Source organism: Notolepis coatsorum, assembly GCF_963971535.1.
Source record: "Notolepis coatsorum genome assembly, chromosome: 15".
In the NCBI taxonomy this organism is placed as follows: domain Eukaryota; kingdom Metazoa; phylum Chordata; class Actinopteri; order Aulopiformes; family Paralepididae; genus Notolepis; species Notolepis coatsorum.
The window spans coordinates 30,209,013-30,236,031 of NC_140179.1; the positions used below are offsets into that span (position 1 = coordinate 30,209,013).

General features: G+C 43.0%; 2 protein-coding genes across 3 annotated transcripts in view; one reads left to right on the forward strand and one right to left on the reverse strand.

Annotated features, from left to right (window-relative positions):
• On the reverse strand, positions 1-16,043 carry rtcb (RNA 2',3'-cyclic phosphate and 5'-OH ligase). Its single transcript, XM_084330799.1, has 12 exons — positions 15,861-16,043; positions 14,265-14,343; positions 14,071-14,138; positions 13,876-13,975; positions 13,167-13,323; positions 8,571-8,727; positions 7,626-7,785; positions 5,842-6,017; positions 4,896-5,084; positions 1,195-1,305; positions 899-1,018; positions 1-493 (listed from the first exon to the last, which is right to left on the reverse strand). The coding sequence occupies exons 1-12, from the start codon at positions 15,951-15,953 to the stop codon at positions 386-388; spliced, it is 1,518 nt and encodes a 505-aa protein (XP_084186925.1). The 5' UTR covers positions 15,954-16,043; the 3' UTR covers positions 1-385.
• The window catches only part of LOC311241866 (microfibril-associated glycoprotein 4-like), a 12,542-nt gene continuing 1,039 nt past the window's right edge, over positions 15,517-27,019 (forward strand). Inside the window, exons 1-4 of one of the 2 annotated variants that reach the window (XM_084330802.1) lie at positions 15,517-15,533; positions 23,281-23,469; positions 26,167-26,263; positions 26,711-26,893. In XM_084330802.1, the coding sequence (XP_084186928.1) occupies positions 23,308-23,469; positions 26,167-26,263; positions 26,711-26,893 (442 nt within the window). In that variant the 5' untranslated portion in view covers positions 15,517-15,533; positions 23,281-23,307. Of the gene's footprint in view, positions 15,534-23,057; positions 23,095-23,280; positions 23,470-26,166; positions 26,264-26,710; positions 26,894-27,019 lie in introns of those variants that run through there. The other variant, XM_084330801.1, reaches the window with a different exon arrangement.

The window sequence follows — 27,019 nt, forward strand, 5'->3', positions numbered from 1 at the left end:
TTAAGTTCACCATTACGCGATCACTTTTAATTCTCAGGCATTCTTTACACACAGAAGTATCATCCTGTAAACATTGTAAGTTTTAACATGAAAAGAAACTTGGGCAACTCATACATTTCAAAACCTAGGAACTAAGATCTTGTTCGCTCCATCCAAATCGATAACTTAACAAATCTTTCCACAAAAAAATAAAAATCATTGCAGATGAAACGGCCTCTTCCAATAGTTACTTGTATATCAATCTTGCGTGGGTGTTTTCTTGTATACAAATCTCATGACTCCTTGAGTGATCAGCTCGTTCTAGCTGATGCGCTTCCGGGTGTCCTGATGCACGTGCCCAGAGTGTCCTGATGCGCGAGCCCAGAGTGTCACTAGTAGAGCTGCGTTACCCTTTGATGACAGCGATAGGTCTTAGTTTTATAGCCTTCTTGCTGATTCCAGCATTGTGGCACGTGTCCACCACATCCGTCACGTTCTTGTATGATTCCGGAGCCTGGAAACAGGAAATTACAATTAAAGCCTAGTTATTATAACAAAACGAGACGAAAGTCTTTCTCTGGTCTGCATCCCCTTAACAATTGTGTGTATTGAGCTGTACTGTATTGTACCCATTCTGCAATCTGTTAATAAAGTTTTCAATCAATCAATCAAAACATCAGAATCGGAACCAGAAAGGTCTTTATTGCCGAGTAGTTTTCACATACAATTAATTTGATTTGGTCGTTTTTTTAAACGACCAAATCAAATTCCTTGTATGTGAAAACTACATGGGAATAAAGACCTTTCTGATTCTGAAAACATCTTATTTTAAGTATTATAATCCTGTAAATTCTACAGCTCACGTTGACCATTTCAAGCTGAATGAAACTCCTGAATAATCCTCATGTTTTTTTTTTACCTCCTCCATGACCAGTTTGGGCGACGCCACTCTGATGGCGATGCCCTTGTCTGCCAGTTTATCCAAAACATCCTGGAAGTCTATGTTTCTGCGGGATTTGGCTCGAGACAGAGCACGCCCCTGCATGAACAGACGGAGACGTAGAAAGTCACTCATAAAACATTTCAGATCCAAAGTCGTACTGTATATACTTCAAGATAGGTGAGGCAAAGGCTACTGCATATACATGGCAACTGGACAACGCAGACAACCGCTTGTGAATGATTTCAGCGACAGATAAGTGAACAATGTCTTACCGCTCCATGGCAGGTGGTGCCAAAGGTCTCCGTCATGCCTTTTTCTGTCCCCGTCAGGACATAGCTGCACGTGCCCATTGTGCCTCCAATCAGCACAGGCTGACCGGTCAGCTGATGGGACAGGAGCAGAAATATGTTAAACCACGACCGCTGTTTCAATCTCATCATGCATCATTGAAAGCTAAAATTAAGCGTCACTAATGCAGATTTGAACCAGGCAGAACTGACAGTGACTTGACGGACTTGTTTTTAAATCAACCAAGCCCCGGGCGGCTAAGTGGCGCAGTGGGCAAGGCGCTCGCCACTAGTGCAGGAGATGCTGGGTTCGAGCCCAGCTCTCTGCATTGCTACCAGCTTGGCTGGTCGTTCATACTAACACAATTGGCAGTGTTAGGGGTGGGAAGCTGGTGGGTGGGGATCGGACATTGTGGACAGCGACTCCTACAGGTCGGTTGGTGCGTCTGCACAGCAGAATCAGGAAGCAACAGGGGCGGCGTGACCCTCCCACGCAGACCCTCGCCGCTGAGAGATCGCGCTGTGCAGGTGAAAAGATGCGACGGCTGCCTCCTCATGTACCGGAGGGGACACGTGATGCAAGGCTTCATCCACATTGCAGCAGGCCAGTGGGAGGCATGGCCTAACAGCGTTCGAGACAGGGGAGGGTAGAATTGGACAATACGAAATTGGGATGGGAGAAAAATAGAAAATGGGAGAAAAAGTAGATATAAAAAAAAAAAAAATCAACTACTAGATGGAGTATTCACACTCATTAGTGGTTACTTATGCCATTGAAATTCCGTAACTCTTAAGGTAACTCACCCAACTAGAAACAGATGTGCTAATCTAACATACCATGGCGACGCCGTTTCAATCTCATGCATCGCTGACCCAAACGTATAGGATATTAATTAGCTCACTTTTTCAGATGTTGGAAGCAGACATTTTAGCATGTTAGCAATATACCTCTCCATTGACAAAGCAAATGTGCACCCTGTGCCAATGTGGATAAATGATGTGCGGTGGAAACGCTTGAAAAGGCACATCACCAACACAGAAAAACGTGCACTGACTTAAGCCTTTCACCTTGTAGAAGAAACCTTGTTCCTTCCTGACAAGTCATTATATTTTCATTGGCTTCCTATTGTGATTCGGGGTGAGGTAGAATACAATGCATAAACCTCGTTATTTACCGTTTAATTTTATGTATGGCAGGTCACTGTAGCCTTACGACCGGCTATGGGCCTCTCGCGGTATTCCGGCTGTTCCCGTTTCGCCGGTGTCTACTGCAGCTCTAGGACAACGAACGGACTATTAATTAGATCACTCCTAGCTTCGTCTGTTCGTTGCAGGCGGTGGTCCCCGAGAACAAGGCCTTCTAATTATACATTTCTCTCTCTGACGAGGCAGGGGATTTCTAATTTCAAAGTGGCAGTTAAAAAACGCTCTGCCAAAACTCGCATTGCAGATGAGGTCACCCGACGTCACCAGTGCATTCTCTGCAACATCCGGTCATTAGGCGTTTAAAAAATTGGAGCATTAACAAAACATAAAATCCTTTGGTGAAACGCAATTAACCCCACATGCAGTATCGAGGATAATATTACTGGTAAGCGGTAAGAACAGAACAGGCGTGAGTAATCGATTCCTCTCCGTTTCAACTGAACTCGAGTGGTTTTTGAGGGTGCTTGATTACATCCAGCCACCATTGATTACATGCCGCATGATGCGTGCGTTGTTGCAGAAAGCTGAAAGTTGGAAACTGTGGAAGCATGGATGGTAAACTTAGCGTTACCATGAAACGTTTAATAGCTTAGCGTTATCTAAAAGATAACTAAACAGTGGTTCGTGCTTGTGCATTTCCAAATTGTGCCAACAACATGTCACCCACTTTACGTAGCGTTCATCTATTGATAGACAAGCCGCTCCATGAGTGGAGAGACCTGCTGCAGACAGAGTGGAGGTAATGTAATTATTATTACAAATGGTAACTGTTTTGACTGACATTAAAAGGAAAACTCCAACATTTTGGGAAATTAGCTTGTTTGGCATCTACCCTGGAGTTAGACAAGAAGATACATACCCTGTTTCTTCTCTGTGCATGCAGTAGGAGTAGGAAGACGCGCACCGTTAGCCTAGCTTAGCGTCAGTCACTGGAAGTAGGTTCCTCCATTAGCCTAGTTCCAAACGTCTCCCTACTCCTACTGCATGCACAGAGAAGGAAAAGGTATGCATCTTCTTGTCTAACTCCAGGGTCGATGGCAAATAAGCTAATTTCCCAAAATGTTGGAGTTTTCCTTTAAGCATCGGGTACATTGCTGTGCATCGTTATGTCCGCGAGACATAATCAAATCGGTAATAATTAATGCGATTACTGGATCTGGGAGAACATTACTCCTGAGGTCTGTCCTAGTGGAGGTCAAGGGGACATGGTCTGTCCTAGTGGAGGTCAAGGGGACATGAAAGCATGTCTGAGAAAATCATACCCAAGTCCCTCTACATTGATAACTATTATGTCGTGTTTTAAGTGATTTGTCATCCGTGCTCTTGTTATGATTTGCTATGCTTATTTTTTTTTGGTGCTTATTTCTGTATGTACACGAGGGAAACCTTGTGGTTGCCTTTCGAATTTAAATAAAGGTTTGAAATGAAAAATGAAATGTCATAAAACTAAACAGTTAGTATAGATATATGTGCTATATGAAGGGGGCGACAGTGGTTCAGGAGGTAGAGTGGTCTTCTGGTAATCAGAAGGTTCCTGGTTTTCGATCCCGGCTCCTCCTGGGCAGCGTGTGTCAAAGCAAGACACTTAACCACCCAACTGCTCCTGATGAGCAGGTCAGCACCTCGCCGTCGGTGTGTGAATGTGTGAGTGAATGTGAGGAACAAATTGTAAAGTGCTTTGGATAAAAAAAGCGCTATATAAATGCAGCCATTTACCATTTATATGCGATTGGTCACATGCTTCAAGCCTCATCGACTCCCACTAGAATTGCTAACGTGTGCATTTTGTGTGCTTCCGTTATCTAAAAACCAACACACTGGTGTAGAGTAAGTGCTTTTAGATGAACCCTTTCACTGCCACACTACCAAACGGTTAACCCTTTCACCGCTACAATATACAGAAGGTTAACCCTTTCACTGCCACACAACAGCAGGTTAACCCTTTCACTGCCACACTACAGAAGGTTAACCCTTTACTATCACACTACCGACGGTAGTGTGATAGTAAAGGGTTAACCTTCTGTAGTGTGTGGCAGTGAAAGGGTGAACTGAAAATGATTCCCAGTTTGTAACCAGATCAGATGGGCAGCGTGGTACCTGTAGGGTTGGGCACCGAGAACCGGTTCTAATAGGAACTGGTTCCTAACTTCCGGTTCTGGAACCGGAAGTAACAGTTTGCATTTCGATTCTTAAATTTTTTTTAAATAAAATAAATGTTTTACTTTGTTAATTAATACCCTAGTTACAGTACAGCAACCAAATTAAACTGTATCAAGTCAACTGACAATGTGAATAGTATGAACAAAATTAAAGATTAAAAAAAAAAAAAAAAAAAAAAAAACTGCGAAATAAGCTGTGACCTGGTTTGACCTGCACCTCAAAGAATCGGAATCGAGAATCGTTTAGAACAGGAATCGAAATCGAGAATCGGAATTGGAACCGGAATCGTTCAAATCCAAACGATACCCAACCCTAGGTACCTGGTAGTCCACGGCGATGAGGGGGTGGTGCGGGGGGAAGGCTCTGGTGGAGCCCTTGCGATGCACCAGCAGGGTCTTCTGTTTGCCGTCCACCATGTGCTCCTCCACCTTGGCGATGTTGTGGGACACGTCGTAGATCACGTGCATGTCCAGGTCGTCTGGGGTGGTGACGAACACCTTGGCGAATGCCTGGGAGACGAGAGCCAGGGAGCCAACCGCGCACGGGCCGGCGTGAGAACGGGTGGCGTTTATATGGACTAGACTACTACTGCTACTACTACTACTACCACCACTGCTGCTACTACTGCTGCTACTGCTACTACTACTACTGCTACTACCACCACTGCTGCTACTACTACTGCTACTACTACTACTACCACCACTGCTGCTACTACTGCTGCTACTGCTACTACCACCACTGCTGCTACTACTACTGCTACTACTACTGCTACAGTACTACTACTGCTACTACCACCACCACTACCACTGCTACTACTACTACTACCACTGCTACAGTACTACCACTACTACTACCACCACTACCACTGCTACTACTACCACCACTACCACTGCTACTACCACCACCACTACCACTGCTACCACCACTACTACTACTACAGTACAGATGGACCAGTAGCACTTCTTCACTGCCAATACACATTACACACACATCCACAGGCACACACTCACTTTAAACATTCACCTTTAACATTCACTTTAGACACTTTAAACACTACACCATATTTTATCGATTTATTACTCAAATATTTGCGTAGTGTTTGGTCTGTATTCTTTTTACTTTTACTGTATGAAACACATTCTCAGGAGGCTCATACAGAACCAAGCATTTCACTGTAATGTACATGTTCCTTATATGTGACAAATAAAACAAAACTTGAAACTTGAACTTGAAAACTAGCTATATGACCATGTACTGTACACGTACCTGTCTGGTGAGGAAGGTCATGGAGGAGCGGTTGACCCAGGCGTAGTTCCCGGCGGCTGCCATGCCTTTCAGGTAGTCCTGTCCCTCCTCTGATGTGATGCGGGCGCAGGCCAGCTGGCGGTCGTTCACTATGATCTTGTCCCTCTTCATCGCCTTCTCCATGGCAACAAGGGCATCTGCAGAGAAACATGAGGTCGGCCCTTTATTGCCAAGTGAGCTTGCACATACAAGGAATTTGTCTTGGTCGTTTGGTGCGACATTAACAGACAATTACAGTAGAATCAAATACAATGGAATATATAAACTAAATTAGAATAGAAATACGATACACACTCGCTAGCATATTGACTTTATTTTTATTTTTTTTCAAATATAATACAAATTTAAATCCTTTGGTCATAGGAAAGGAATTGATAGAAATGTTCACATTTCACAAACGAGTGGAGTCTAAGGGAAAGATGTGAAATGATAAAAGGACATGATTGTTTTCAAGAAGAATTGCTGTATTGTGATTGTAATAATTGTGAATGAAGAATGCAGAAACCAATGACCACTTGAAAAATAAAAAATAAAAATAAATACAATACAATATGATATAGGACAGACAGGGCTGTACATTTGTGCAGGATGTAGTAGAATATGCACATTATACAGGGTATCTGCTGGTTTCAACAAGTAAAATTTAAGACCACTTAGATTTAATACCACTTAGAGCTAAATGTAATACCAATTTCATGACCATACTAGCAAAAAAGAAAAAACACATAGTGACACTGAACTAACTGGCTGCTGCAATTTGAATTCTTGCTCGTTCCATACAAGCTCTCACCAGACGCACCGAGCTCCCGGTAGCCTCGCAAAAAACAACGACTTGAATACAAAAACATTTCATATATTTAATATGATTTCACCCCCCCCCCCCCCCCCAAATGTAATACTTGTGCATATGAAATGTTATACTTTTTAATACCCCGCAGATACCCTGTTATAAATGCTAACTGTCCAAAATATTTTAATTTATTTTTACACTGATCCTTATTTTGCATATTTATTTTCTTGAGCCCAGCGCGGCCTCTTTATTGAAATATCCTGCATTAATAACCATAGTGGTTATTGTTGGAGCAAGACTAGATCAGTCATTGCACAGTGGTACATGCCGGTACTATTTATCCGATGCAACTGTGGGCAACTGCCTAGTCAACAAAGTGAGGTGAAACAGTGCCTACCAGTGGCCACTTGGTGTCCTAGTCAACAAAGTGAGGTGAAACAGCGCCTACCAGTGGCCACTTGTTGTCCTAGTCAACAAAGAGAGGTGAAACAGCGCCTACCAGTGGCCACATGGTGTCTTTGTAACAAAAAAATTCCTGGTGGGGGACTCCCAGACCCCCTGCTTAAAAAGTGGCCTGACTGGGGCTATATTTTGCACTATATTTCCTGGCCTGAATGATTTCCCCAGTCCGGCCCTGGTTAAAAGCCTCCAATGCTTATTAGTGTGTGTGCGTTTGAACGTTTGCATGTTTCAACCATACATTTCCATTTATAAAAAAAGATTATTCTTTTTTTTTTTTACCTCCTATAATAGTGGGGGTCGCAGCTATCTGACACCGTTATTTGGGGGTCGCGGCCTGAAAAGTTTGGGAACCCCTGTCCTAGTCAACAAAGTGAGGTGAAACAGCACCTATCAGTGGCCACTTGGTGTCCTAGTCAACAAAGTGAGGTGAAACAGCGCCTACCAGTGGCCACTTGATGTCCTAGTCAACAAAGTGAGGTGAAACAGCACCTACCAGTGGCCACTTGGTGTCCCAGTCCTCTGCTGCCACTGTGGATCATCACGCACACCTGGCCCTTGTGATCAATACCCATCTTCTTAGCTGCATAGTCGTCATAGATCTCATCCACCACCTGGATCTCACAGTAGTGGTTACCAGCCCCTAGTGTACCCAGCTTCAGAGGACGACAAAAACAATACATGATTACATTATATTTTACATTTAGCTGAACGCTTTTATCCAAAGCGACTTACAAGTTACAAGTCAGCAGGAAGGGTACAACTCTCTCAGCTGAGTGACAATGTTCATCAAAACAGTGTTGAAACTTGGGTGCTGCAGTCTTGAGTGCATAGTAGTAAAGACATAATTTAGCATAGTAGGTAGTAGTATATTGTATATTTATTAGGGGTACAACGATTCGATTACGATTCTTCAGGCAACAATTCAGGAATAGGTGAACAGGAATAGGTGAGCAGGAATAGGTGAACAGGAATAGGTGAACAGGAATAGGTGAACAGGAATAGGTGAACAGGAATAGGTGAACAGGAATAGGTGAGCAGGAATAGGTGAACAGGAATAGGTGAACAGGAATAGGTGAACAGGAATAGGTGAGCAGGAATAGGTGAACAGGAATAGGTGAGCAGGAATAGGTGAGCAGGAATAGGTGAGCAGGAATAGGTGAGCAGGAATAGGTGAGCAGGAATAGGTGAACAGGAATAGGTGAGCAGGAATAGGTGAGCAGGAATAGGTGAGCAGGAATAGGTGAGCAGGAATAGGTGAACAGGAATAGGTGAACAGGAATAGGTGAGCAGGAATAGGTGAACAGGAATAGGTGAACAGGAATAGGTGAGCAGGAATAGGTGAACAGGAATAGGTGAGCAGGAATAGGTGAGCAGGAATAGGTGAGCAGGAATAGGTGAGCGAGGAGCACACATCCACTGAACATGGTGCTGAGGTTACCTGGGGCAGGCCTCTCTTCTTGGCCTTGGAGGAGACCTTGTTGGGGTCGGCCTGCAGCATCCTGCCGTACTCCTCGCAGTGCTCCTTGTCTTCTGCCCAGGCGTAGCCTTCCCTCAGGGACCAGTCCACCCCCATCTCCAGCGCCTCCTCCAAGTCCCTGCATTAACCGGCCGAGACGAGATGCAATGATGATCACACGGTGACGGTGATAGGAGTATGCGAAGAGAGACTACATTCATTCAATTACAAAACACAGAAAACCATGTTCTATATAATATTTGAGAAAAAAAACACTAAATGCCAGTTAGGCTACCTTATGTATACAGCTCCTGTGTATACTGTATACTTTACTTACTCATAGTATATATTCAGATTCTAAGTGTTATTGACCATATTTATTGTAACATATAATTAAGGCTGTCAAATATATCGCGTTAATATCGCGTTAACTCCCGATTCTATTAATGGCACTAATTTTTTTAACTCAAGATTAACTAAAAAAAAAAAAAAAAAAAAATGTTTTACTAGACTTCACTCAGGTGTATTATTGATGCTCTCATTGATACTATGTTTGTTTCTGAAGTGTGTGTGTGTGTGTGTGTGAGATATAGAGAGAGAGGGGGGTGAGAGAGATGAGGAAGGGGCAAAAGAGAAAAAGAGCTGGGAGGGTGTGTGTGTGAGGGAGAGAATGAATGAATGAATGAAAACTTTATTTAACAGATTGCAGAATGGGTACAATACAGTACGGCTCAATACATACAATTGTTAAGGGGATGCAGACCTGAGAAAGACGTTTGTCTTGTTTCCATCAGGGTCCCCCATTTTCAATTCATATAGACATATATGACATACATGACATACAGATAGTCAGTACTGCTACATCTATACATTTATGACATACCAGATTTGCAAATACAGTACTGTTTGTGATACAGAAGGAGTCAAGAAAAGGGAGTATATACATTTGACGTAGAAACTGTACATTGGAGGTTGGGTGGGGGGGGTTGGGTACATTGGGATATTGACAACCATACTGGGTAATTTACATTGGAGGTGGTTGGGGGGGGGGGGGGGGGGGGGGGCGGGGGGCATACTGTATAAACAAGTAACACTGTACATTGAGGGGGGGGGGGGGGAGGAGACACTGTACAAACAAACACAATTGTACATTGAACTATTTCATTGAACTATTTCAAAACCATACTAGGTAAATGACTGTACATTGGAGGGGGTTGGGATGATTGGGTTAGGATATTTACAGGGGCCAGTGTTGAATTGCAGTCTCCCGTAGGTGTCCCTTGAGAGAGGTTTTGAAAGTGGGTAGTGATCCACATTCCTTTACAGCTTTGGGTAGGGCGTTCCACATTGATGTGGCATAATTGCGAAACGTGTTTAGTCCCTTATTTGAGCCGAATCTGGGTTTGACATGATTTGTGGAGCTCCCTCTGGTGTTGTGATCGTGGTATTCACTGACCTTTGGGAAGTATTTTGACATGTACATGGGTACCTTGGTCGTGTAGTGTATCTTGTAGACCAGGCCCATTGCAAGTTGTTGTACTCTGTCGTCTACTCTAAGCCATCCTAGGTTGTCGAAGTGGGCAGGGGTGAGGTGGGTTCTAGGAGTAAGGTCAAGCAGTAGTCTGACCAGTTTGTTTTGAGATGTTTGTAATTTTGTTTTTAGCGCCTTTGAGGTGCTTTGGTACCATGAGGTGCAAGCATAGTCGTAGTACCCCTGAATGAGTGCTCCTGCCAGAGTCTTCAGGGTGTTCTTGTTTACCAGAGAGGAGATCCGGTACAAGAATCGAGTTCGTTGGTTGACTTTTTTTATTACATTGGATGCCATTTTGTCACAGGAGAGATTAGCCTCTAGGATGGACCCCAGCTAATCTCTCTTGCTGAGTTTGAGAGGGGGGTGTGTGATTAATCAGCCCTTGTGTGTGTGAATGTAACAAGTTCCTAACGTTTTCTTTCCCATATTATTTCATGCACACTTTATTCATTGTTTTAAATTATTATTTTCTTTTAAGTTATTTTGTGCATCACTCTGTTTTGAATTTGATGCAAATTTGCAATGCATGAGGGTCATCCTTTTGTGTTAAATGGCTGCACAAAGCAAGCATTTGTTGACTCGCATGTTGATAAGAGTATTAAAACTTGGAACTTGAAAAAGATCCGTTTAAGGTATAAAAAAAAATTAAACAAAAAATGCGATTAATTTGCGATTAATCGCGAGTTAACTATGGACAATCATGCGATTAATCGAGTTAAATATTTTAATCGTTTGACAGCACTACATATAATATAACCGATAGGGCACACAGACCCTCATCTGCATCTTTGATTACACTGACTACTTGCTCATATGCTTATATTCAGAGTTAATTATATTGTTTACACTGCTTTATTGCCTATACTTATGTCTTCTACTATTACCATCCCCATACCTGTACCCCTCCCCCATGCTGCTATGATGCCTGAATTTCCCCATGAAGGAATATCTTATCTTATATACATAGGAAGAGTGGGGGTTAAAGTGCTATGTGTAAATAGTGGTGAAGCCACAGACCCCCCCCCTGAGTAGCTCTCCGTCCTCTATCCCCACTGGTAAGTCAAAGAGGGATGGCTGACAACGAAACAACAGAAATAAGTTTGGCATCCAACCACAGTGCAAATGTAACAGTAAAGTACAATAGTAATATACAATGTACAGGTGATTAAACTGGGTATAAAATATATAACTTAGTACTACTGAGTAAGAGTGCTAATCAGATGTATGTACAGAATTGTAGTATTAATGTGTACAGTGATGCATACAGGTATAAAGACACTATGGTAGTAAGTCATACTGGCCAGCAGTGTAACCAGTAAGAGTAGGTAAGGGATATGTACACATATAGAAACAATATCTACAGGTCACGTGTAAAAAAAGGATTATATGCAGGTATGTACAGAGTCAGACAGATGTGGATAGATGTACGGTAAGAATAAATACGCTGTATATAGGCCTACAGCATTATTGTACATGCTATCATGCAGAGTTATATGGGTTATATTAGTGTCACAATACCAGAATTTTTACTTTGATACTGATACCAGCTTAAGTATCACGATACTGGTTCTAAAACGATACCATGGCAAAAATCCTAAACATCAGGAAAAGTAATGGAATTTATATATAGTGAGAGAGAGAGAGAGAGAGAGAGAGAGAGAGAGAGAGAGAGAGAGAGAGAGAGAGAGAGAGAGAGAGAGTTTTGGGCTCAGCCCCTCCCATTCCTCACTTTTGGAAAACAAAACTTAACTCTGCCCAGACTCCACTGTAAGCAGTTTCAGGGTATTCTAAAAGTATCCCTACTAATAAAATGGGAGTATTGGACCATTCTTAACGGCTGGGTATCGCGATACCTTTCTAGCATATTGGTGTATCGTGCAACCCTAGGTTACATGCAGGTGTATAAGTAGGTATATAGAAGGATTATGTGCAGGTATATTCAGATATAAACCTTGGGGGAAAAAAATTGTGCTAAGAGTAAAAGCCTACCAGTTTGTATTCAATGTCTCTTTAAACCAAGAGAAGGAAAGTATAATTTAAGAGGGTTATGTATTATTGTACAAGGGGGGCGGTCAGGTGGTGTAGCGGAGATTGCGTTCATCACCAACACCGGAGACGCTGGATTCGCCTGTTCGAATCCAGTTCACAGCTCCGGCGTTGTCAACAGCTTGGCTGGCCGTTCACACTAATACAATTGGCTGTATTAGAGGGTGGGAAAGCTGGCGGGGTGGGTCCGGGTCGTTGTAAACAGCGACTCCTACAGTTCGGTCGGGGCGCCTGCTCAGCGCGGATAGGATCTAAGGGGGGTAGTGTGATCCTTCCACACGTTACACCCTCTCAGTGAGAGTCCGCGCTGCCAGGTGAAAAGAAGCGGTTGATTGGCTAGACATGTGTCGGAGGAAGCACGTGATAGCCTCCACTCTCCCAGACCGACTGTGGGGGGTAAGTGCGCAGCGACCAGGAAGGGGATTGGGAATTGGCATAACGACTAACATTGGGATGGGAGAAAATCGGAGGAAAAAGGAGGGGGAAAAAGATCAATAAAAAAAAATACATGTACAAGGGTAAGAACTAATGTAAAAGCTAGTTGTGTTTAAATTTTGGGAGTTAAATTATGGAATAGCCTTAGTGACGGGTTGAAGTTGTGTACTTCTCAGGGGAGATTTTAAAAAGCCTTAAAAGGATAAAATAATTCAGGAGTACAGTTTTGAGTAAAACAAACTTTTTTTTTCTTTTTTCAAAAAATTCTATCTTGCAGAGCATATTTTAAGTATTTTTCTCTTATAGTAAAATATATTTCTTTTTTAAGAATTTGTAAAGGAAGGGCAAAAATAAGCATGTGCTTCAGCCTATTCCTTTTTTTCAGTCGTTGATTTTGGATTTTGTGTGTGAGCTTGCCTTGAATATGTACATTTGTGATTTTTTTCTTTTCTTTTTTGTAAGTCCACACACAGGTGTGTTTTTGATTTGTCTGTAAACAAGAGCGAAAAAAAGAAACTTCATTCATATAATATAAAATACAAGCGTCCCCTTAGCGCTCCGCTTACTTGGCGTTCATGGGGATCACTCCCTTGGAACCCACTCCCACAGGGATGTGGTCGAACAAGGCCTGGGCCAGCTGCTCCTTCACTGGCTGCACGTCTCCCTCGTCCAGGTTGGTCCTCAGCAGACGCACGCCACAGTTGATGTCGAAGCCCACGCCGCCTGCACAGTTGCAGATCAGAGGTTTTGAATCATTAAGAAGTCTTTATTTGTCATGCAGATGAACACACATGGCATGGGAGATGGGCTACACATAGGAACACACACACACATGCATTGGATCGCCGATGAAATGCATCTCTGCGCTTGACCCATCCCGTCGTCTTGTCCTTCCCCCCCAAGGGCAGCCGAGAGAAGACATGGGGGCGTGGGGCCGCGCCCCGGGGATCAATCCAAGTGCTCCTGTCCGTCTTTGTCAGGGACACGACAGCGTTAGCGATCTGTTCTGCATGTTTTTCCATTGGGTTTATCTCTTTTTCTGGAGGGGAAACCCTTGTGAGCACCGGGGGGAGAACATGCACACTCCACACAGAAGGGCCCGGGAGATACCCCACCTGGGTACCTGGCAACCCGGCAACCTGGTCCCCAAGCGGGAATCGAACCCAGGACCTTCTTGCTGTGAGGCGACAGTGTTAACCACTACACCACCGTGCCGCATCATGGCATGATGATGTCGGTCATCTGTTCCGAGTTAACAGTGGAGACGTCACGTACCTGGAGACACCACAGCATTGGGATCGCTCATGTCGAAGGCCGCCATATTTCCGATGGCAAATCCATACCCAGAATGGCAATCTGGGAGGCCGATGGATCTCTGTGAATCAGGTGGAAATACAAAGCAGAGTTAAGCTTTTGAGGCTCCATGAAAGTTCAGGATCTTAACTTGCATGTATTGTATTATTTACTCACATGTATTATTCCAGGCAGTGCAGCGACATTCCCAATTTGTTTCATGGCCGGGAGGAATCCCCCAAAACCTACAAATGCATTCAAATTAGTCAGGTAAGTGATATTGTACTTTGAACAATCATAAATGGTTCTGCTGACCACACCAGCCTCTGTTTTTCTGGTATTGGTGTCATAAATAGACACGAGCTACTAACCTCCTCCTCGACAGGCATTGCGTAGCTCCTCAAACATCAGTTTCTCAAGAGGATCATTGACATAAAATACTCCTTCAACCTGTAATGAAAGGAGAGCTGTCATTTCTTAGGGCTAACATTCTATCTTGTGTGTATATTCTAGATACACGTTGTATCATTTGTATAATACGAGACTCCCAGATTAAATATAACCATATCTACTTAGATGCATGTGTGGCTGGTATGTCATAAATGTATAGATGTAGCAGTACTGTCTATCTGTATGTATGCTGTATGTATGCTGAAGAAATCAGAAGGAAGTAATGGCGACCCGACCCCTACATATCGCTATTGGAGTATCGCAACACACCACTGGAACGTGTAAGACTATCACCGGCACAGTTGCTCATGGGACGGCGGCTGAAAGGAAAACTGCCCGCCTCGACATCACTGCTCACTCCAGAAGGAACTACATACGTGTGTAGGCAGTTGAGTGACAAACAGGAGAAACAAAAACTCTACTTCGAAAGGCAAACAAAAAGACTGCCTGACCTACAAGCAGGAGAAAACGTCAGGGTTCAAAGAGGTGAAACATGGCAGCCGGCCGTGGTCCTGCACAAACATGACCAACCGCGTTCATATGTGGTTCGCACACCGGATGGGAGACAGTACAGGAGAAACAGAAAATACCTGAGACAAACGGATGAGAGAACTTTTCCATCTACAAATGAACAGGATGCTTACCAGAAAATCTGGCAACACGTACACGTTCAGCAGAGAACACAGGTGTTGCAGACCAAACAGAGACACATGATGGACAATCTGAAACGCAGCCGTATCAGACTAGGTCTGGTAGACCAGTTAAACTACCTCCTAGATACAGAGAGTAACTGGAGTGTTTTCATATGCATGTTGTTGGAGTATTTTCATATTCAAGTTTTCGCATTAAGTGCTTTGCATTATGTCATGGTTCAAGTGGGTTTAAGTTACAGGATCCTTTAAAGTGAAAGTTGTCTGTGACTAACATTGTTATTTCATTTACAGCAGGTGGATGCTCTGAGTAAACATTTAAGTTGGGAAATGTTTGTTAAGTTTGGTTTGGGGAAATAGGACGTGTTAGCAAGAGTTCAAGCTAAACAAAGGTAGAATACTAAGTTCAGTTTGAGAAAAAAAATATATGTTAAAGAGAAGGATGTGATGTATTAGGTTCGAGTTTGAACCTCTTTGATTGTCGTTGTTATTGTGACGTCACCAGGAAGGCGACACACACGAGTTGAACGTGACAGACACGTAAGTGACATGAATGGATGCAGATATACGAACGAGTCAATAAAGGAATCTTATTGAACCTCGGGTTAAGCCTCGTCAATATAACAATGATGAATTGAAAATGGGGGACCCTGATGTAAACAAGACGAACGTCTTTCTCTGGTCTGCATCCCCTTAACAATTGTGTGTATTGAGCCGTACTGTATTGTACCCATTCTGCAATCTGTTAATAAAATGTCCAATCAATCAATCCAATCATGGGTGCTGGGTCGCTGACTACAAGGCAGAGCAAGCTAACTTGAACTTAGCTAGCATTAGCTAGCGCTATTTCATTCTTTAGTTTCTCACCTGCATATTCGGGACAAATCCCTTTTTGATCCGCCAGCAGTTCTTGTCGATTTTATCCAAGAACTGTAATTCATCATTATATGATCGACTCATGATGCTACTACTGTTAAGACTAGTGCTCTTGACAGTTTATTATATCCAATAGATTTGAGCAGCGCCACTGATTCACCGACGGACAGTGCTGCCAACACACGCAGCTACGGAAAGCCACGAGATCCCTTTTACTTACAAAAACGCGTTTCGTATTTTGTTACGACGCAGTTCAGAATGCTTGGGTTCAAAATGTAAGACATGTTTGAAAACAATGCATTAGACGTTTGTGTTGCGATGATTACTCCATTGGCATGTTTCCTTAATTTATATCATCATTGATTGATTGATTGATTACTTTATTAATAATTAACATTGGTAACTAACAACCGATGAGGTACTCAAAAAAATTGAGCGCCCTCCAACCTAACAAGGCCACTGGCCATGACAACATCCCCTCCAAATTCCTCAGACTCAGCAGCCGCCATCACCCCAGTCATCACACACATAATAAACCTCTCTATAAAACAGGGACACGTCCCCAAGGACTTCAAAATTGCGAGAGTGACCCCTCTGCACAAAAAGGGCAGCAAATTAGACCCAGGCAACTACCGCCCTGTTTCTATTCTTACCTCCATCTCGAAAGTCATGGAGAAAATAGTCTACGAACAGATCGAAAAGTACCTGGTGGAAAAAAACCTAATCTACGAATTCCAATCTGGCTTCAGAACGTCCCACTCCACTGACACATGCCTCCTCTATTTGAACGACCACATCAAACAAGAGGTGGACGCAGGCAAATACTGCGGCATGGTCATGCTGGACCTACAAAAGGCCTTCGACACTGTCAATCACTCCATTCTGATTGACAAGCTAAAAGCAATTGGTTTTGATCAGTGAGCTGGATGCAATCCTACCTGGAGGGGAGAGAACAGATGGTAGAGGTAAACGGTACTCTATCCCCCCCCTCACAGTGAGCTGTGGTGTTCCACAAGGAAGCATACTAGGACCGCTACTCTTCCTAATTTATGCAAATGACATGTCGTCAGCCTGTGACTGCAACTTGTTCCTGTTTGCGGACGACTCAGCCTTGCTGGTCTCTGACAAGAACAAGTTGCAGGTTGAAAAAAACCCTCAGCTCGGAACTAGGCAAAATCTGCATATGGCTCGCTGATAACAAACTATCATTACACATGGGCAAAACAGAGTCCATTCTCTTCGGTTCAAATAACAAACTCAGCAAGACCGACGGCTTCTCAGTTACAGTGGGTGACAATATAGTCACAAGGAAAGACGAAATTACCTACCTGGGTTCCATCCTAGAGGCAAATCTTTCCTGTGACAAAATGGCATCCAATGTAATAAAAAAAGTCAACCAACAAACTAGATTCTTGTACCGGATCTCCTCTCTGGTAAACAAGAATACCCTGAAGACTCTGGCAGGAGCACTCATTCAAGGGTACTACGACTATGCGTGCACCTCATGGTACCAAAGCACCTCAAAGGCGCTTAAAACAAGATTACAAACATCACAAAACAAACTGGTCAGACTACTACTTGACCTTACCCCCAGAACCCACCTCACCCCTGCCCACTTTGACAACCTAGGATGGCTTAGAGTAGACAGAGTACAGCAACTTGCAATGGGCTTGGTCTACAAGATACACTATACGACTAAGGTACCCATGTACATGTCAAAATACTTCCCAAAGGTCAGTGAATACCACAACCACTACACCAGAGGAAGCTCAACAAATCATGTTAAGGGCTGGGCGATATGGCCTAAATATGATATCACGATATTTTCTGACCTTTCGGCGATACACGATACACATCACGATGTTTTTCTTTTTTTCCCCAAACAATTCATTATGAGGCTTACCAAGACAATTTGAGTTTGCAAGCTAACATTAAAGACTAAATAAAATACCCATGCATTTAGCATTTTTATATTATATATTAGATTTAGATTATTGGATTATTAGATTATATATTGCATATATTTAGCAATGAGATATTATATGATTTAGATATGAAATATGATTAATTGAAAATGGGGGACCCTGATGTAAACAAGACGAAAGACTTTCTCTGGTCTGCATCCCCTTAACAATTGTATGTATTGAGCTGTACTGTACCCATTCTGCAATATGTTAATAAAGTTTTAAATCAATCAATCAATCAATAAATAAATAGCATTTTAGCATTTTTATGAAACTACTGTATATTTGTATGTCTCTAAATGTTTTGATGAATTGAAAATGGAGGACCCTTATGTAAAAAAGCCGAAAGTCTTTTTCTGGTCTTCATCCCCCAGTCCACTGTTGTTGTATTGAGCTGTACTGTATTGTACCCATTCTGCAATCGTTAATAACGTTTCCATTCATTCGATCATTCAGCCGGCAGAGTCTGCCAATTACGTCACACCGATTGAACCCGCCCTGCTGTTCTTAGCACCAATCGGCAAGCTCTATGCGTTTTTTACTTCCGCAATTGATTTTGACGAGAGCTGAGCTCAGCTCAACGACAACAACAGCTCCCTGCGGCAGACGAGTGATTACCAGCGCACCGCAGCATGACTAAACAAGCCATAATGATTTTATTGCAACGAATGTTATAATAAAAGCCTTTCCATACATCTGTCTGATTGAAAACTTTATTAACAGACCGCAGAATGGGCATGCACAACTCCGCACGGGCTGAGATATGAACAGTAACGCTTGCTATCTATGTCGTCATTGGACATTGCTATGTTTGGGTAAATACGCTAATGTTATTGAACGTGTAACTATATAACGTTAATGCCACAAAACGAATGCCTTTGTTAATAATAATTAGTAACTTTGATGCAGTAGTGTGTGTGGGGGCGGCGTTGTTCAAAAGTTTGAACGGGTGTGGACCAGATTGACGCGACACAATCCTCTTGGGCAAAACATCACGATATCCACAATACGTTAAAAAAGTGTATCGTTAATGAACTGTACCCGATATTTATATAATATCGTCATATCGCCCAGCCCTATGTTAAACCCAGATTCGGCTCAAACAAGGGACTAAACACGTTTCGCAATTATGCCACATCAATGTGGAACGCCCTACCCAAAGCTGTAAAGGAATGTGAATCCCTACCCACATTCAAAACCGCTCTTAAAGAGCACCTACGGGAGGCTGCAATTCGAAACTGGCCACCGTAAATGCCCAAAACCCCCACCACCTCCTAATAGACAGTCTCCTCCCCACTGCATGTATATATTCCCTCCCCGCCGTATGTATATTTCTCTCCCACCCACCCACCCCCTCCTAATGTACAGTCCCCTCCCCATCATATGTATATACTCTGTCAGGATGTAGGACCTCAACTTTGCCATTGATTCTGCGCTAGGGTGAGTTTTTAATGCAATCTATTCTGTTCCCGCCGTGGATCTCTCTCTCTCTCTCTCTCTCTCTTTCTGTGTTGCAGGGTCTGCTCCGGTATCAATATTGAATGTGCCATAATGCTATGCACTGTTCTGCTGCCTGGACATTACTGCTCAACATGATCACTCCAGCTTTACAAGTTGCTCTCTGGGAACATTTCACACTGTGCTCGTGCAGTTTGTGATGTGTGTACTAAGCGTATAGAGTTCGATTCAAATAAGGCAAAACTGCAAATCTGCATGTCGTGCTTGAAAAATTTACCTGGCTTTAAGCTTGTTTATTAGGTTCCAGGGGTGTTTTATGCATTTTCCCTGTTACTGCCAGGTGTACGACTTTTCACTTCAGCTTACATCGGTTGCATTGCCACTAAGCCTCGGGCAGCGCTATTATTTAAGAATACGTTGACTGTATGCCCAGCCTCAGGCAGCGCTATTATTTACGAATACGTTGACTGTATGCACACAAAAAAAAATATATATAAGGATTTAGTAGCTTTCTGGCCATAGCTGCGTACATATATTATTTTGTTATCTTATCTCATTTAATGATTTGAGTAGTGTATATAATTATTTTAATTTGTGAGGTTTGTAAGCCAATCATTTTGTATATTTGCTGCCACCTTCATAGTACTTTTGTTTTGTGTATGTCCGTTTCTTTTAGATTTCTTGTGTATATTATTTCTTCAATCCATTTTCTTTTCATTCTTATTTCTATTTAAATCTTAGAACATAATTCTATGGTTTTTCAATTCAACCTGAAGGGTTTCTGCTCTTTGTTTAGCCACGCCCCTTTGCCCAGATAACCCCTTTAGTGCCAGCGCTTTAGTCAATGGGAAGTCTGGGATATTTGCGAACGCTTAAACTATATCTTAAATTATGGCTATGGGTCTAAAACACCCCTTGCTTATCAATGACTTGCTTGCAGTCAACATGTATGAAACGGATTGTTTTTTCATTAGTACATTTCCGTTTTATACCATTTTGAATACGAGTATAGTTTCGGAGAGTTCTAGTAATTTCAAAGAAATTCCGCAATAATAGCCCTTTAGTGGAATACACAAAACACGTAGTCATTTTTCGGCCTATTTATGAATAGTTTTCAAATAAACGCTAGATTATCGATAGTATATGTGTACTTATGCACGCTAGAGAAGCGGGCTGAAAAATCGATTATTCATGCCATGCTTAGTGTTGTGAAGGGCCAGATTAAAGCTGAGAATCTACATTTATTGTTTTATATACATTGTATATTATTTATATATACACGTTATATCCCTTTAAGCCTGCGTGTAAATCATAGTAATATTCACTTTCCTTATGGATAATGCCCCCTGACGGCGACGCCAGGCAGTCTCGCACTCAGACAGGTGCAAGGGGCGAGTTTGGGGCAAGTCAGGACATGCCCTTGGCAGTGTATTGATTCCGGGCAAGTGGTTAGGTTTGGAACTAGAAAGCCACTTAAGTATATATGCTGGCGCAGGTGCGCACAGCAGCAGTTCGTCTAAGCAAGCAGTGTGACAAGTTCGGTAACAGTGAAGTGAGCAGCAGTGCGTCTAACAGAGCGTTGAGAGCCACGTGCGAATAGAATAGTAAAGTGTCAGAGTTTAATGCAGTAACGTCAAGTTCGACCTAATCTAATGTGAAGTAAATAGTCGTTCATTTATTGTATATCGTGCAACCCAGTTCGTTCGTGGGTAGCATTGGACATGTGCACAGGAGAACCAGCGGCGGCGATTGCAGAACCATTACTGGTTGGATTATATTGATTTGGAACGTGTTACCCGGAGAAGAGCCTCGTTGATTTCCACTATCGTTGGGATTCAACCTCGTGAGGATTACAACTCGGGCTGGCCTCATGGACAGAGGCTGGCTAGCTGTCATCATTGCTATCAAGCATTTGGATTACAGTTATTGCTTTTGCTGCTGACCGTTGGATTTACAAGGACCGACTCCTGTACGTGGAGTCTCTTTATTCTTCATTGAATCAGACTGAGTATCCGAACATTCCTCTACCCTCTAGGCCTTACACCCCGGAGGGAACCCATTGTCTCCAGGCGGTACCAGCGTTGCCTTCTATAGTTGCTATTATACGACAGGTGGCGTCAGCTTAGACCCATCGTAGGATTCCTGCTATTCCCAGTGACTCATGCTACTGACTGACTTTATGCATATTCTTCGCCATACAAGCGCGACCCTAATTCTCATTCTGTAACCTAATGTTGCATAATAATAAATTACCCTCAAATACTATTTCTTTGTCAATGCCGTGTTCTTATGAGTGTTCACCATCTATATTTGATGTACTGTCTGGCCAGTAATTAAAGTACATACCTAGCAGTGGTTTAATCTATCACAATCTTTAATACAGTCAGGGTTTTGTAACCCCTCAGTTACACTTAGCGTTAACATTACGCACACACACACACACATCCACACACGTTGTGATCGCTGTGAAAAAAACATCTGATTACCCCAAAACTGGTAACATAGCGTCCTTACCTCAGATCAGATGTTCTGCAAAAAGATTAATCCAATTCCTGATCGCCATTCCAAATATCGATTGCATTTATTGATCCAACGTTATAGTCCGAAACACATAATCGAAAGCTCCTCCCAGCCTCCGCAGTGAATGTAGTAACAGACACTGCTTGCCTGAGAAGGGAAACCCTGGACCGGAGTTTTATTCTGATGCACAATGCCCACTCAATCCAATCCAATGATACCATCCGGGAGACGATAGGGGGCGGTATTTGCCATTTTCGAGCTCAGAGCCATTCCCAATGATAACGTCAGGCTGGATGGATGAAAAATGAATGGATATCGCTAATAAAAGAAATAACGATTAAATAACAAGAAAACTCGTCATTGGCACTCAACGCATGGCGAGTTAGGACAAGAAATCTCGTCATTGGCACTCAATGTGTTAAGAGAATTCAAGCTGGAAAGATCCAGAGCTAAAGCATTATTTGAATAATTAATACGATGCTAGACCATTTGAAAATAAACACACTACTAAGTACCAGTGGTGGAAGAAGTATACAGTTCCTTTACTTAAGTAAAATAAGAAATACCCAGATAAATGAGTACTCTGGTAAAAGTCCTCCATTCGAATTCTACTTAAGTACATTCAATAGAAAATACTTCTCTACTTTTACTTAAGTATCTAAAGTAAAATTATGCATTCTACATAATGTTTGTGTTCCAGTGCTTGGAAGCATTCAAGCCTCGATCTATTGACCTCTAAAAGTTATGTCAAAGTGGTATGTGGTCCAGTTATGCTGCTCTGATTAAAGGTTGTGTTAAAGTGGTATGTGGTCCGGTTATCCTGCTCTGATTACGTCCTCTTGAAGTCGACAGGCTTCATATGTGAACGTATATAATCTTCATACATTTCTACCATAAAATCTTTTTCTTCAAAGTAACTAGTAACTGATGGGTTCAGATAAATGTAGTGGAGTAAAAAGTACAATATTTCCTTTGAATTGTAGTGGAGTAAAAGTATAAACGTCCCTAAAATGAAAATACTCACGTAAAGTACAAGTAGCTGGGAATTGTACTTAACTACAGTACTTGAGTAATTAGTTACTTTCCACCTCTACTAAGTAGTAAGTACGTTGACCCTGGGAAGTTCCAGCCCCACAAAAGAATAGAAATTCAGATATTGCGAAACCGGTTTCTTCATAAACAAACATTAGCTAATCATAATAGTTCCGCTCCAGACTATAAAGACTCGATCAGTGTGCAGCTTTGGAACAACCGAAAGTATAGTCAATGCAGAGACAATGAAGGTAAGGAACTCTTAGACAAATAAACTAGTATTTATATAGTATAATCCATGTATACATCATCAATGCTGGTTACTGTACATTGTAGCTTACAGCTGCCTTAATTTACACTGACTCTGGCCTAATCTACTGTATGCACTGCAGCAGCTGGGGAATATTTATAATATTTATGACGTTTTTGTCCTCCAGGTCCTCTTGCCCTTGCTGCTGCTCTTTATGGTGGTCCATTCATGGAGTGTTATGTTCCAGCCCCAAGACTGTGCAGACATCTGCAACAGTGGCTCAAACACCAGTGGTGTGTACAGGATCTACCCAGCAGGACCCACCTCTGTCCGCTATGCCTACTGTGACATGGACACCGCAGGCGGGAAGTGGACGGTGAGGAGGTTATGTTAACCTGGAATCTTAATCATGTTGTGCTTTTTTCTTTTCACATTCCAAGAAATTACCTGAATCAGTTCTGTATTTGAAAGTCAATATAGTACACCTGTTCACCCATTCCTGCTCACCTGTTCACCTATTCCTGTTCACCTATTCCTGTTTACCTATTCCTGTTCACCCATTCCTGTTCACCTGTTCACCCATTCCTGCTCACCTGTTCTCCTATTCCTGTTCACCTATTCCTGTTTACCTATTCCTGTTCACCCATTCCTGTTCACCTGTTCACCCATTCCTGCTCACCTGTTCTCCTATTCCTGTTCACCTATTCCTGTTCACCCATTCCTGTTCACCTGTTCACCTATTCCTGCTCATCTGTTCCTGTTCACCTATTCCTGTTCACCTATTCCTACTCACCTGTTCACCTATTCCTGCTCACCTATTCCTGCTCACCTGTTCACCCATTCCTGTTCACCTATTCCTGTTCACCTATTCACCCATTCCTGTTCACCTATTCCTGTTCACCTATTCCTGCTCACCTATTCATGTTCATCTATTCCTGTTCACCTATTCCTGTTCACCTATTCATGTTCATCTATTCCTGTTCACCTATTCCTGCTCACCTATTCATGTTCACCTATTACTGTTCACCTATTCCTGCTCATCTATTCATGTTCCCTTATTCCTGTTCACCTATTACTGTTCACCTATTCATGTTCATCTATTCCTGTTCATCTATTCATGTTCACCTATTCCTGCTCACCTATTCCTGTTCACCTATTACTGTTCACCTATTCATGTTCATCTATTCCTGTTCACCTATTCATGTTCATCTATTCCTGTTCATCTATTCATGTTCACCTATTCCTGCTCACCTATTCCTGTTCATCTATTCCTGTTTACCTATTCCTGTTAATCTATTCCTGTTCACCTATTCATGTTCACATATTCCTGCTCACCTATTCCTGCTCACCTATTCCTGCTCACCTATTCCTGTTCACCTATTCCTGTTCATCTATTACTGTTCACCTATTCCTGTTCATCTATTCCTGCTCATCTATTCCTGCTCATCTATTCCTGTTCATCTATTCCTGTTCACCTATTCCTGCTCATCTATTCCTCTTCATCTATTCCTGCTCATCTGTTCCTGTTCACCTATTCCTGCTCATCTATTCCTGTTCACGTATTCATGTTCACCTATTCCTGCTCATCTATTCCTGCTCATCTATTCCTGTTCAACTATTCCTACTCATGCGCTAAGTGGCGCAGTGGGAAAGGCGCTCGCCACTAATGCTCTCGGCATTGCTACCAGCTTGGCTGGTCGTTCATACTAACACAATTGGCAGTGTTAGGGGTGGGAAGCTGGTGGGTGGGGATCGGACGTTGTGGACAGCGACTCCTACAAGTCGGTTTGTGCGCCTGCGCAGCAGAATCAGGAAGCAACGGGGGCGGCGTGACCCTCCCACGCAGACCCCCTGCCGCTGAGAGATCGCGGTGTGCAGGTGAAAAGATGCGACGGCTGCCTCCTCGAGTACCGGAGGGGACACGTGATGCAAGGCTTCGTCCACATTGCAGCCGGCTTGTGGGAGGCATGGCCTAACAACGATCGAGACAGGGGAGGGTAGAATTGGACAATACAAAATTGGGGATGGGAGAAAAACAGAAAAATGGGGAGAAAAAGTAGATAAAAAAAAAAACTATTCCTACTCATCTATTCCCGTTCACCTATTCCTGCTCAACTATTCATGTTCACCTCTCGTTTGATTATGACAAACCTCAAACATTTGTCTGACGGAATCGCCAAGTTGTTTAGGGATGAGTCTGCTAATCATGCACTTTGCTACTCAATAATCGCCCTTGCCTATAGTAGTGTCACGTTTTGTTTTATTTGTCACATATAAGGTACATGTAGGGATGTAGGGTGAATGCCCTGTGACAGTGGCTCAGGAGGTAGAGCGCTCGTCTGGTAATCAGAAGGTTCCCAGTTTGACTCCCGCTCCTCCCAGGCAGCGTGTTGAAGTGACCTTGCGCAAAACACTTAACCCCTAACTGCCCCCGATGAGCAGGTTGGCACCTTGCATGGTCCCCTCCGCCGTCGGTGTGAGTGAATGGGAGAATGTGAGGAACAATATTGTAAAGCGCTTTGGATAAAAGCACCAAAAATTCACCGTTTACACTTAAGTTACTAACTTACTTGACACAGGGCTCCAGACTAACTTACTTGACACAGGGCTCCAGACTAACTTACTTGACACAGGGCTCCAGACTAACTTACTTGACACAGGGCTCCAGACTAACTTACTTGACACAGGGCTCCAGACTAACTTACTTGACACAGGGCTCCAGACTAACTTACTTGACACAGGGCTCCAGACTAACTTACTTGACACAGGGCTCCAGACTAACTTACTTGACACAGGGCTCCAGACTAACCTTTTTCACCACCGTCCCAGAACCGTCCCGAAATACAGTTTTAACCGTCCCAAAGTGAATGTAAACCGTCCCATTTTTTTTATATATATATAATCTATCAACGTCGATTTGATCATATGGGGACATATTTTGTGCTGATAATGGCACAGCGGGTGTGAATAGTTGTTGTGAGTAGGCCTACTCGCACTATGTTTCAATATAATCCGTTTTACCATTCATTCATTATAAACACAGTCCGCTCTTCATCATTATTTCCTACTCCAGGTGTTCCAGAGGAGGATGGACGGCACGGTGAACTTCTTCAGGGGGTGGGAGCAGTACAGGAATGGTTTTGGACACGCTGCTGGGGAGTACTGGCTGGGTAAGGAATCATCTCTAAAAAGGCTTTTCAAGGACACGGTCATCAGGTAATGTTTTAAAGATCGAATGACATTGCTGGACATCGCTCATCTTTAGACAAAGCAAGTGTTTATCGTGCAATCACAGCAGTCTAAGAGACAACGGGCCTCATGGAAGAACCATGTGTATGCACAGATATGATCTTAACATGTCGAGGCGACCATACAAGGTGCCAACCTGCTCATTGGGAGCAATTAGGGGTTAAGTGTCTTGCTCAAGGACATGCTGCCCGGGAGGAGAGGGAATCGAACCAGGAACCTTCCAATTACGACGGCCGCTCCACCTCCTGAGCCACTGTTGCCCCCAGTTCAAACTTAAGAGCATCGTCCTGCATGAGGCCCGTTGTTTCAGGAATTACAAACAAATAGGTGTTTCCATTTGATTGATTAAGTGAAAATATTCCGTGCAGGTCTGGACAGCATCTACCTCCTCACACTGAAGAAGAACTATGAGCTGCGAGTGGACATGGAGGATTTCAACGGGCAGAAAGCCTACGCTTCCTACTCTTCTTTCTCCATCTCTCCGGAGGTAACGAACCCTGACCTCGATGGCTACAAGCTAGATGTCAGCGGCTTTACAGATGGAGGCGCAGGTGAGAGCACATTTTAAAACCTCATCGTTGCTCATCATCAGTTCCTGAACTTGCTAGCATTAAAGCGACAATGTGTACGTTTTTTGTAAGTGTAAGTTTGTCCTATTCGACCTATTTACAAACAAC

Bases quoted from the DNA above. Each gene is read 5' to 3' on its own strand.
- rtcb (XM_084330799.1), bottom strand. From the start codon at position 15,953: ATGAGTCGATCATATAATGATGAATTACAGTTCTTGGATAAAATCGAC. The intron at 7,786-8,570 runs GTAACCTCAGCA...CGTCCTCTGAAG, and splicing joins AGAAGAGAGGCCTGCCCCAG to CTGGGTACACTAGGGGCTGG. The intron at 5,085-5,841 runs GTACGTGTACAG...CTCGTCTCCCAG, and splicing joins TGACCTTCCTCACCAGACAG to GCATTCGCCAAGGTGTTCGT.